The following is a 12,596-nucleotide window of genomic DNA, read 5'->3' as shown; positions in this document are numbered from 1 at the left end:
TTGCTACCACGGAAGTGGTAGCAAAAGGAGGAGTTCTAAAGAAGTTAGAAGAATCCCATCGCGCTCCCACTCCGGTGTTAAAGAGCAATCAATCTTCCTTCTTTTAATTTGTGGCGAAGCCGACTCTCGATACTGCACCTCTAACTTTTCTTCATCGAAATCGAACTGGGATAAACTCCTTCGTTTCTCGGCAGCATGCTGGCTTCGTTGGAGCTCGGACGCCAGGAACACGAACCGGTGTCACGTTTGTCTGGCGGTACGCGACGTCGACTCTGCGTGGCTCTGGCCTTCCTGGGATCCCCGCGATTAGTTATTCTGGATGAACCTGGTGCCGGGGTGGATCCCGCGGCCCGACGACGGATCTGGCGACTGATCGATCAGCACAGGATCGGCAGGACCGTCCTCCTCTCGACCCACCACTTGGACGAAGCCGACATGCTAAGTGACACCGTTGTGGTAATGCACAAAGGGAAGATCCTGTGCACCGGCTCCCCATTGTCCCTAAAGATGACGCATGGCAGAGGATACAGGCTCAATGTATCCTTCCCGACTGAACAATACGCCAACAAAGAGGAGGTCGATAAGAAGAATGTGAAAGCCCTTCGCACCGTCATCGAGGAGATTGTGCCGAATGCAACGATAAACGAGATATCAGAGTCGGAAGTCACCGTCACGTTACCTTTCCAGGAGAAAAGCGGCATGAACAATGAGTAAGTGAACATCGATGATGCATTAGCATTAGCATTATCGATGTTGCTTTGAGATTTATTAATTTCTGGGATAAACTTCGCGCTAACATGTTTCGGACCGTTTTACGAATCCGATTATTTCAAGAACGTTAAAAGAAAGAGATCTTTTTTTCCTTTTTTTCTGCTTTAGAGCACAACGTTAAAACAATTTTATTAATTCATCAATCGCGTACAACGTTGCATGTGGTCCAAGAGAGAAATCTCAGATGAGACCTACTTATTCCGCAGTGATTTCGAAGTAACGCACGGGTTGTTTGTAATTCATTCCGGCTCCACAAATATTTGACGCTTCAAGTCCCAAGTAGTTTGAAAGAAATTTTTATAATCATACTAGCGAGCGCTCGTGACGAAATCGGTTAAATGCCTGCTTTACATTCGATTAAAATCGAGGATGTTACAGCATCGCGCAGGTGGCGAAAGCGCTGGAAGACAATTGTAAACTCCTGGGCTATTCGCACTTCTCACTGGAATGCGACACTCTGGAAAGAGTCTTCCTGGATCTCTGCGCGCGAGCAGACAGCGGATCTAGTGTCATCAAAGCAAGTCAAGATAGCATCGTCAGCGTGGAGCACGTCGGTGAGCATGAGTTTTCCTTACGACGTTGTCACGTAGATAAAATTTTCTCTCATCCCTTAATTAAAAAGTTGATTTAAATTTAGTTCTTCATTGGTCGAGTTACTTTTTATGAGACTAGACCTATACGTGTAAGTTTGCAGAAGAGACGAAGATTGTGATTTTTGCGCAGAAATTCCCATATCGGATGACGACATCGATTTAATTTCCACGAGCACGATATTGAAGCCCTCGCCGATCCGACAAATGAAATCCATAATAAAGAAGAGGCTATGGCATTTCGCGAGAGACTGGAAAGCGCCGTTGGCCGCGCTCGTTTTACCGACCATGTTCGTCGCAGTCGCCATGGGATTTTCTCTAATACGGCCGCCGTCCGAGGACGAACCATCTCTGGTTCTAACTCCCAAGCTGTATAATACTCATCCGACTTACTTCTACAGGTAGGAGAAATCAGAGCCACAAAGAAAGGATATAAAAATGGAAGATGATAAAAATATCTAATTGACGCGAGAATAGCTGACGTTACTTTGAATATATTTCTGCTGTTTGATCTCTTTAACGCTTTCCAACATTTGTTGTTCCAGCATTGATGGCAGTAACGATCCGTTCCTGCAACATGTATCCTTACAGCTGCACGATCGCTTCGGGGATGATTACGCCGGCGCATGGCAAACATTACCTAACGTACGTACGCGCGATATATTTAATTATTCCTCGCAGAGAGATTTATTCGAATATTAAATATTAAATTAAAATATCGAACTTAAAATGTAACGAATATTAAATTCGAATATAACAAAGAACGAAAGCTTTTAAAACGAACAACCAATTATACATTTGTCTTGGATGATTTATTGCAGGATACCGGAACCTGCGAATGTCTCGATGGTCAACAAACCTGTCGGGGTGTCTCCAAAGCTGTGGAGGGTCTCCTGCAAACCTTACCTGGTCGACCGACTCTAGACTGGATCACTTCGACACACCAGGAATATCTGGAGAAACGGTAGGCTTCGCGATTTCGCAATGAATGGATCAAATATTAAGCTCTCGCTTTGAGAAATTTTCCGAAACAAACGTTTGCTCCGCAGATACGGTGGCTGGTCCCTGTCGCATTCCAAGGAGGATCCTCTTTTCATCGTTTGGTACAATAACAAGGGCCACCACTCGATGCCAGCGTATCTGAACGCCCTCAACGAGGCAATTCTGCGAGCGACCGGGGTGCAAGGACACTTAACCACGCTCAATCACCCCTTGAAGCTATCGAGCGATCAGCTGAATCGAATGACTATGTGAGTGTTAACTAGAACTTTCGCGATAAATCCGTATTTACAGGCGAGGATCACTTTTTAACGAGGGAGCGCTTTTTCGTCGTGATTCTCCCGACTGTTGCATTCACGCGCGCTGCGCTCCGTTCTTCGGGGCGGATTAATTAATTACGTAATTTCGCGTAAAGAGATGCGGGCGAATCCGTCCAAACGGATAAGCAAGGATGTTTGCGCGCAGTTTAACTAAAAGATCCGGCGGGAGCGAGACAGCCAGTGCTACCGGCGTGGATGTTTCATTTACTTTTAATTAACGTACCACATCATTTGGTATTCATGCCGAGACGGTGGCTCAGCGAGTAGATGCTTCGCCGTAGATTTCGTGCATCGAGAATCTTGCTTACGTGTCGTTACGTCTCTAATGATACTACTTTCATTTACTTTCCTTGTTTAATATTGACAGCTGAAGTTGCACTCGCGCTCGCATTTTATAAGTTTCACGAGTAAAATACGCGAACAATTGTCTTCTTCTGTCTTTTCTCTCATAAACTTTTGAAGTTTGTTAAGTTATTGTCCCGGAAAGATTATTAAACAATGCATATTTTAAAGTGCACTTGCCCGAATAAAATATTCCATTTCTGCTTTAGAGTGCAACATGTAGCAGACGTCGGAGTGGCATTGGTGCTCCTGTTAGCGTTCAATTTAGTCGCGGCTCAGGGCGCGAAGGAATTAGTGAGAGAACGATTGTCGGAGGAGAAGAGGATACTCTACTTGGCTGGAGTTCATCCGATCACGTATTGGACGACAGCTTTAATTTGGGACTTTATCGTAAGTCATTAATGAAAGCAGCGTAAAAATATTTTCTCTCCGAACTAAGACTGAATTGGTCCTCAACGCAAAGTATTTCTACTAAATTTCTAACAATGATATTAAATATTTCAAATTTCTCTCGCTCTAGGTATTCGGTTGTGCTATGTGCCTGGCGATCATCATTTTCGAAATCTTCGGCCTGTCAGCTTACGTCGCGAAAGATAATCTCCCCGCTGTCTGCATTCTGCTGATCATGTTTGGGTAAGTTTGTACATCGTCGTTTACTTGTGAAATAAATCCACTTAAAAATTAATATTAATTTATTAATTTCTTAATTTTATTAATTATTAAAAATAATTATTAATTTTTTCAGATGGGCGGCGATACCATTTTCGCATCTCGTCGAGAAGGCATTCGATGACTCGAGTCTGTCCAACATGGTGCTGTTCTGCGTGAACACCTTCATCGGCGTGGCTGCCTTAGCGACCATCCTGGTGATCGATATTCTCGGCAAAAGTAAAACGGCCGAAGACGTGAGGAACCTCCTGCATTACATCCTAATGATCTTTCCACAATACACCCTTGGCGACGCGCTGGTCGAGATATCGCGAAACGACATTACGTCCGAGCTGCTGGGAAGGTTCCACATGGACACCTATCAGTCCCCGTTTAGCTGGGATCTTCTCGGTCTCCATTATGTGTTTCTCGCTGTGATCGGCGCGATCTTATTTACGCTGAATCTGATGATCGAGTGCCGAGTTCTGCCGGATCTCAGGAAGCAGAACGTCACTTACGAGGCGTTGGAGGAGGACGATGACGTCGTCAAGGAGAGATTGAGGATCGAGACCGGCATGGTCGACGACACCCTGAAGACCGTGAAACTGAGAAAGGAGTACAGAAGCGTGTATGGAACAAACGTCGCCGTGCAGAATTTAAGTTTCGGCGTGCAGTCGGGAAAGTGTTTCGGCCTCTTGGGAGTGAATGGCGCGGGGAAGAGCTCGACGTTCAGGATGCTGACGACAGAAATCATTCCTACGGCCGGACGGATTATTCTGAAGGGCACGGAGATCGGTAAGGGACCCCTGTGCAACGGCGAGGTCGGCTATTGCCCTCAGAGCGACGCCCTGGACGGTTTTCTCACCCCTCATCAGTGCTTGACGATTCACGGGGAGGTTTGCGGATTCAGTAATGTTCCCAAGGTAAGCGGGAGGAATAAATTACGGGGGGCAAATAGAATGTCATTAAGTTTATTAATCAAATCTTATTATCTCTGTGCTGTTCGTGATAAATTAAATTTTCTAGATTACAAATCTGCATCATCGACGTTGACAATTTCAGGGGCATTATCATTTTTAAAAATTCACATCTTCTTAAAATTGCAAATAAAAGTAGAGCTCGAAGGCTTGCAGACGCAAAAGTTCGGAATTCGGTATTCTAAGGATTTTATTATTTCAGGCTGTCGAAGCGATGCTGAAGAGGTTCGATCTGCTCAAGTATGCTCATCGAAGGGTCGATAGTCTCAGCGGCGGTAACAGAAGGAAGTTATGTGCCGCTATAAGTGTTATGGCACCCGTGGCAGTGGTTCTCATGGACGAACCCACGAGGTATGTTTCGCTCGAGATTCAATTTTACTGTTACGTTAATTAATTAAACCTACAATATTCTGTATTATAATAAATATCATTACAACTAATTATTATTACATACAATTACAGTTATATTACATTCATTATCGGCAAATATTTAATTCCGCATTAATGATGTACAATAATTCTGTTACCTAGCGGAATGGATCCCGCCACGAAGAGCCTCGTCGCCAAAGCCATCAGGCACGTAACGAAGAATCAGGGATGCGTTATACTGACTTCGCACAGCGTCGCCGAATGCGAAAACCTTTGCTCGCGGGTAGGCATCCTCGCGAAGGCTGGTCTCAGGTGTATAGGAACGCCGCAGCATTTGAAGCACAAGTAAGATTACATCGAACTTCCCTTTTTCGTGCGGAACAGCACGTCCCTTAAAACCGGATATTTCCCAGCAGACTTATAAACCCGTACACAGGAAATCGGGTGGTTCTCCCATCGGTTCTGATTTCCCGCTTTTGTTCGCGGCTTTCCGGTTTCCTCCGTGCTCTTCGTTCGTTCGCGTTCGAGAATTTCAGTCGCACACTTTTGCATTCTGTAGCTTAACAAATTTTTCAATTGAAAAATCTGATCTTTATACCGTTCTATCCTGTTGAGTAATCCTCTTTATGAAAGGATAATGTCAACGATACGTGTAACAACGGTAACGCAGAGTAGAAAGAAGGCAGCTAAAGTGCATTACGCTCCATTACAAGAAGTCTGACTTAATCGCGCAAATATGTTTTCCTTAGAATCAATCAGAGGAATTTAACGATCGCCGTTTAACTTTAACAGCCACGTTTTAATTGGACACCTCTAGCAGATTTAATGCAGTCTTTTGATCGCAATGGACTTTTAGCTAAAGAGAGGCGCTCTTTGTATTGAAAGTATTATTCATTCAAAACACAGTCGCATATTGTGAAAATGAATGTAATGATAACGAGTTACCGTTATCAGTATGCGATAGCGATGGCGATTTCATCGATTAGATTTTGCTCTGGTTGATATTGGCTACGACTGCAAGAAGGAAGAGAAGAAGGTCCATCCTATGTCTGTTCTATTTTCTAAACACATATGCACATACACACACAGAATGGCCTATTCGGAATAACATAGTGCACCGTAAATATTTAACTGCTAACATGCTGAAGTGTTCCGGGAAGTATCTCGGAAACTGTCCCTCTTCTATCTACTTGCGCCCGTGCCGATTCTTTCTTTCCCGGCGGTGTCTCGCCATCGAGGGTAGAATTTACGATTTGGTCTTGCCCACGTTAGCAACCCATCCTGCAATCCGCCCATGTCTCGCGGAGAGCACGTTGAATGATAAAGAATGGCGAATGCACTTTGTGTTACGCTATAGAAAGCACGGTAAAAGCTTATCTTACTCGCGCGCTTTGTCCGGAACGAGTTTGAAATATAGATCTGCGTCCCTCGTGATCGAACGCAACAAGAAAGCGAATATACATCGTAGCTGCAGGAGCACCCTCGTAAGAAGTCAGTTCCCTTCGTTACTGATCGTTCCCGCGATTTTCCAAACACGCTCGTCGCGATTAATTAATTTCGGAAATTAATTTCACTCTGAAAAGCGAGAATCTAGGTGATAACTATCTCGCTCTGACTTTCAGATTCGGCGAGGGCTACGTCGCCTTCCTGAGGTTCAGCCAGCCGGTCACCGCGGCGGATCTTAGGAGAGCCATCATGAAATATCTGCCACAGGCGATTATCTCCTCGAGACAGGCCACGGCTGCTCGACTTCTGCTACCACGGAGCCAAGACATTGCGCTCAGCGTGAGCTTCAGTATGGTGAAGCTCCTGGCCGAGGAGCTTAAGGCCACCGACTACACGCTCACACAAAGCTCGCTGGATCAGGTGAGTAAGGGGATCAAGTGAGGTCAATCCGACAGTTCAGCGTTTCTCATCGATTTAATAACAGCCTGAATCAGACGTGAAAACGCGAAAATTTCAACAGGAACGGCCGTTCTAACAAGAGAGCGTCGAATGCGAGTCTGAATAACAAAATGACGCGCATTTAAAATACATTTAGCACTTCTGCGCGATTGCTCGTGGCGCGATTGACCTCGATCTCGATTTCCGCGATCTTCCCGCGGGTGAACTTCGGCCCGATTGCATCGGTAGGATATTCTAAGGACTCGTCTTGAACAGATGATGCACCGTCGGTGTACGGCGCCTCCCCCTGTCGTCCAAAGACGATCCCGCGTTTTCGTCCCGCCGATCCTGACGGATATTAATGGTCCCGCCGTCTCCCGTAGTTCACTTACATACAGCCTCGCGATGGTTTACAAGCGGAGGGTTAGGAAACTCACCCCGTATCGGTTGGCTGCCTCCGAGCTCGCCTAAACGTTTTCCGGGTAGCTGTAACGCGCCACTGCTCACCCCAGGCCACCCCTTTTCACGAAAACTGCTGTTAATTAACCGTTCACTCTCACTGTCTCCCTCTCTCGTTGTCTTTGTTTTTCTCTTTCGAAATAATTCACTGTCTGAATAATGAAGTCTCGAGTCTTCCTGAAATTACCGAGTGTGAATCGTACTATGGGGCTATCTTTCTCCTTCTGTTTCTCGCGTTCCGTTTGCACTCGAGGCACTTGGACGCACGTCGGACGCCACAACGACGGTTGTCTTTTACGCCGTTTGAATGCACAGGAATTGCAAACGTTGTCGGTTAATGTGCATTGTCGGTAAATGCAAATCAGCACGAGTCGTAAATGCGCCACGTCTCCGAGCACCAAAGTTATTTCCGCGTGTATCTCTCTCTTTCTGTCGAATCGCGCGTCTAACAAAATTATTTGTCGCGAGGAAAATCGCGCGGCCCATTCTCCGCGTTTTACGCGCTCCGCGAAAAAGAACTGTTTGCTTGTTTCATTGTAATCTATCTTTATGCGCATTTTTTTAAAGTTCAGACCGCGCTGCGTGACGTAACACGGCGTGCCACATCTATGGAAGAAATTTTATATTACTCCATCCGGCATGCGTGAAGTTGTGGAAGCGTACGCAAAGTTCAGGCGGCGTCTCGTGATGCTTCTCTCGCGCGCGCGTAAAGTCGCGCTCTCGGCCGGAATAAAAAATTTCGAGAAACGAAAAATGCTGCTGTGTAATTGAGTGACCGACGTATGTTTCGAGACGCACGCGAGTTATGTCCGACGCGTGTTTGTCGCGCCACCTCCGAAAAAAGTATATATTATATTTGCGCGCGGAGGATGTGCACGCGCCGAGAGGAATTTGCATTTTGCATGGCACCGTTCTTACCACACCGAACTCGAGCATGCGACTCCTCGCAAAATTTACCGCGCGCAAAGTGGTCGTCCGTCGGCATTTGCATAAGCCGGTTAATAAAGAAATTTTAATTTCGAGATTAATTAAAAAACTTCTTAAATTTTCATGGGTCGACGAAGCCGTTGACTTTAATTAACATATAACCTCGAACGTCGCGATATTACATTATTAATTATTTTCATGGTGCGGACTGGGGCGCATCGGGGTCGAAATCTGACAATGAACGAGCAAATTCAATTTCGTGCCCTACAAAAACACATGCGCGTCAGTGCGATGCACTAACTTAAAAAAGTGGCCATTATGGCGATACATCGAATGTGATACAACGTTATTGTGCTTTTTTCAATTTATTTTTATCATCAGAAGGGCGCTTGGGGGAACAAATTGGTTCAGAATGCAAACCTATTGCGTGCACCGTTTTACGTTTACGTTATAAAAGAAGTATTTACGCTTGTTTTCAGCTCTTTCAAATTTATCTCTGTTGACGCCCGGCAAAATCTATTTCGCGTTAATCCATTTTATTTGTCTATTTCCTTTTTTTACGACTCTGGAGTCGCGAATAAAGACCGTAAATCACGCGACGGCGTGTTACGCGATAGCGCGGGTGTCGGTGTGGCCATGCAGATTTTACGGATCCGGAAGTGTGTGTGCAATTCACGCCAAACTATTCTTCGCGCTTCTATGGCGTCTGAGAACTCCGAAGAGTGGATCTAAGATCGAAATGAACCGTCGTCGGCGCACGAGAAAAGCGGGGAATTGAAATCGTCGCTTGATTGATCGATCGTTCATGATCAAAAAGGTGCGATTTAATTCGGCCGAAAGGAGAAACGTGGCGCAATGGCGGGCAATGGCGCTTCTTATTTCTTGGGAATGCGAATTTTTATTACGGATCATTATCCAAGCTGAAAATTCGATTCGAAAAATTTGCTCGATGCCGAGCATCTCTTTATCGGGACTTATTACAGGAAGCATGACGTAAACGCATGCTCGCGAATAAAATGTCAATCCATTAAAAACAAATCGAGAGATTCGACAGAAATGTTATCGAATTGTGGAAGCTTAATTGATAGCTTATGAGATGGGGTGCAGAACGACGCTTGGGGGAGCAAGAAAAATTCAGTACTCTTGGGGGCGAGAAGTGGAGCTCTATGGCAATCCTATGGAAGCTTTTTGTCATCGGAAACAGAATCGCTTTTCGACAAATAATACGGTCGATCTATCAGCACGCGCCACTCCGCGATTCCTAACGTAATTGATTTTTTCTGAAAATATTGACGCGTCCGAGAGCGCAATCGCGCTTCTTCCCTTGCAAAATTTAACCCGAGCTTGCGATTACCATTGCCGCGCGCCGTTAACGAGAAAAGAAGTTCATCGCGCATCGTCATTTTGCGAAAAGCTCCCTTTGACGCATTTAAATAGTCGTAAATGGGAACTTGCGTCACGTACTTCATACTTCGTTCGCAATTCGATCCACGCGAACATTAATGGCTGCCATGAACCACCCCCGTTGTTTTGTTACGCTTCCGGAGTAACGGCAATAGCGACAGCTCAAGTTAGCACGGTTCGGAATATAAATTAAGTTCGAAGCACGGCGGTAAACTGAGTCGAGAACCGAATCCGAGGAGTTCTAGATTGCTGCAATGCTACGGAAAACTATTTGCATGAAGTCTTCTTGCAGGTTTCGCAAGCACATGCATTCATCCCTCGGTAATCGGAGACGTGTATATAGAATCAAGTGAAACCATCAATAGGTGCTCCTAATCACATTTCAATAGAAATTTAAAAAGTAATAGTGCTCTCGCGAAATCAGTGCAGTGCATTGATACTTAGAGGATGAAAATTCGAGTGTTTCGGTGGAACGCTCAAGTGGAACGTTGTACAATGTTAATAATATTGATCACACGTATCTTGGAAATCGGTTCATTGCACTCAGTGAAAAAAATTTATCTCTTGCAGTCGCTCGCGTGACGTCAGGGCATTATGTAAATGTATTTCTTGCTGTGACGCGAAGACAGTACGATCTCGCAAACAAAGTGGGAAATTTTTTGTAATATCGCGGCGGGTTTGCATGTAGACCGGGAAAACTTTGTTGATTCGAGAAGTTTTGAGATTTTTATGGGTCTTCGTTGCAAGGAGAGTCCTCCACTCGTCGTCTTGTGTCCCACTCACTCCCACTTGGCTGCAAGATCGTGCTTCAACGCAAAAGCACGCGCGGAACTGCAGCGATGCAACGACTGAAACTTCCCGCGTAGTCCTTATGAAACTTTAGTTTTGCGACTCGCATAGTCGTGATAATTACGCGAATGCGAACGTTATGGTTTTATGGCGCATTTGGTCAGTAAGGTGAAACTGTGCGCAAAGACGTTGCAAATGCTTCCTTCAAAAAGGATTATATACCGGGAAGGTAATTAAACCCACACTAATAATACGTTAAAAATCTTAGCTTTATTATAAATATCACAAAATCACAATATAGTATAAAGTTTAACAGAAGAGACCGTTCGTCAAATTTATCGAGACTTTTTCATGGAAGAAATATGTCTTTTTACTATTATAAGAAAAATCTTAGTAAATATTAATATCCAATTTTAAGGAAAATGTTTCCTTAGTACCATAATTAGAATAATAATAACTACAGCAATTCGTCGTGGAATTTGCAGGTCCTGGTAAACTTCTCGGAGGAGCTGGACGACGAAACCATCGACGCGGCCGCCTTCGGCCAGGCCAGCAGGAACAGCATGCCCAACATGTACTCCAGCACAGATGTCATTCACATGGACACGTTTTGAGCGTCATTTAATTAGGCTAAGCTCTTTTCACTGCAGTTAGACGCGCCAAGTTAAAATCAACTCAAATCAAATCAAAGTTTTATGTTTCGCTTCAACGAGCGAAACATAAAACTTCTCTTTCCCTGTCTCTCTTCACTCGTTGTCCTCATCGTCTGTTTTCGGGATGCGTATTTTCGTGGCGATTACTGTGATAGTTTGCCTTTACATTTGACGCCACGGCGAATTAAACGCGCAATTAAACACGTACGAGCTTGAGAAAGGGCGAGAGCGCTTCTTCCGGTTCTCACGCGGCCTTCCGGGCCTCACGGGCCTACGAAGGAATTTCGCGATTCTCGCGAACGACGGGGAAGCCAGATCCAAATCGAGCCCGCGAAGCGGATTTTATTAGAGAACCTCATGATAGATCAATAAAAATACCCGACTTGATCTTAGATTTAAAATCTGTAAATATGTTGTATTTTAGAATTATTATAGTTTTTTTAAGTAGAATGCGAGAGCGCAAGTTTGTGCAGTCTTTTTTAGATTAACGGAGTCAGGTACAGATACATAGTTTTCAAGATACGACTCGCATGATCCTCGCTCCGCCGAGCGAGTGCTCATCACGAGAATACAATGCACGATCGATTTAAGAAGAAGCTATACTTATTATGTCTTATGTCAAGGTTGCCGTGATTGCATCACGCGATGATTCTTTGATAAGCAAGAGGTACTGATGTCATTAACGAAATGCGAAACACTGATGCGATACCACGTTGTCACATCTATCTACTTGTTATCAAAACCTCAAACGTCGCTGCCGATGTCGCAATCAGAACGCGTTTCGTACGTTGACCGATACGCAATTACGTACACGTTACCTAGGTATAGCTGAGAATTAATTGTACTCGCTCGATCGAGCTATTTCCATTAAATACAATCGTTTCTTAATTGAACCGGGGCAATACGTTGTTCCGTTTAATTAAAAATCCGCGCATTAAGCGAATCGATATTACCGGCACCGCCGGCAGGACGTCGTTCCCGTCCATATTTCGCCGGCGCCGACGTCGCAATTTCGAAAACAGGGGATTCCACGCGCGGGGGCGAAGCCACCCCCATCAATTCTCGCCGAAGGCGATTATCGGCGCGCACGTTTGACACGGCCAAACCGACTGGTTAAATATCGCCGGCCCGTACGCGCGGCCCGGGGCTTTTTATTTGTCGCAGCTTGATGCGACGTCGATTCATAGAAACATGAAGATCGATGTTTATGTGTCGAATGACGTAAAATTAAAAAGAGACGCAGCGCGAGACGGCAGAATTTATCGCCATGGATCGGGGATGCAACCGAGCATATGGGGGATGAAGGCGCACGCTTCCGGAATGCGAGGTACGTATACATGTTCCAGCCTCCACTAGCTCCCGCATGCGGAATCTTTGATCTGTCTGATGGATGAAAGTTTCCTTGATGGAACTGTCAGGATGTCATCAAGATAGCTCTCAGCCGAACGACGTCGAGCCTAATTT

At 45.1% G+C, this 12,596-nt stretch overlaps 1 protein-coding gene across 4 annotated transcripts in view; it reads left to right on the top strand.

Moving 5' to 3' along the window:
* LOC105284155 (ATP-binding cassette sub-family A member 12) overlaps positions 1-12,034 on the top strand; it is a 36,638-nt gene extending 24,604 nt beyond the window's left edge. For 2 of the 4 annotated variants that reach the window (XM_026974186.1, XM_026974185.1), the window contains exons 37-49: positions 195-710; positions 1,150-1,325; positions 1,495-1,762; positions 1,907-2,006; positions 2,183-2,325; positions 2,411-2,611; positions 3,232-3,412; positions 3,543-3,655; positions 3,768-4,593; positions 4,850-4,998; positions 5,179-5,361; positions 6,639-6,882; positions 10,965-12,034. In XM_026974186.1, the coding sequence (XP_026829987.1) occupies positions 195-710; positions 1,150-1,325; positions 1,495-1,762; positions 1,907-2,006; positions 2,183-2,325; positions 2,411-2,611; positions 3,232-3,412; positions 3,543-3,655; positions 3,768-4,593; positions 4,850-4,998; positions 5,179-5,361; positions 6,639-6,882; positions 10,965-11,093 (3,229 nt within the window). In that variant the 3' untranslated portion in view covers positions 11,094-12,034. The remainder of the gene's footprint in view (positions 1-194; positions 711-1,149; positions 1,326-1,494; positions 1,763-1,906; positions 2,007-2,182; positions 2,326-2,410; positions 2,612-3,231; positions 3,413-3,542; positions 3,656-3,767; positions 4,594-4,849; positions 4,999-5,178; positions 5,362-6,638; positions 6,883-10,964) is intronic. The other 2 variants (XM_011347461.3, XM_026974187.1) reach the window with 1 other exon arrangement.
* The last annotated feature ends 562 nt before the right edge of the window (positions 12,035-12,596 follow it).

Source organism: Ooceraea biroi, chromosome 12, assembly GCF_003672135.1.
Source record: "Ooceraea biroi isolate clonal line C1 chromosome 12, Obir_v5.4, whole genome shotgun sequence".
NCBI classification, from domain to species: Eukaryota; Metazoa; Arthropoda; class Insecta; order Hymenoptera; family Formicidae; genus Ooceraea; species Ooceraea biroi.
This window is presented reverse-complemented; position numbering and strand designations above follow the sequence as displayed.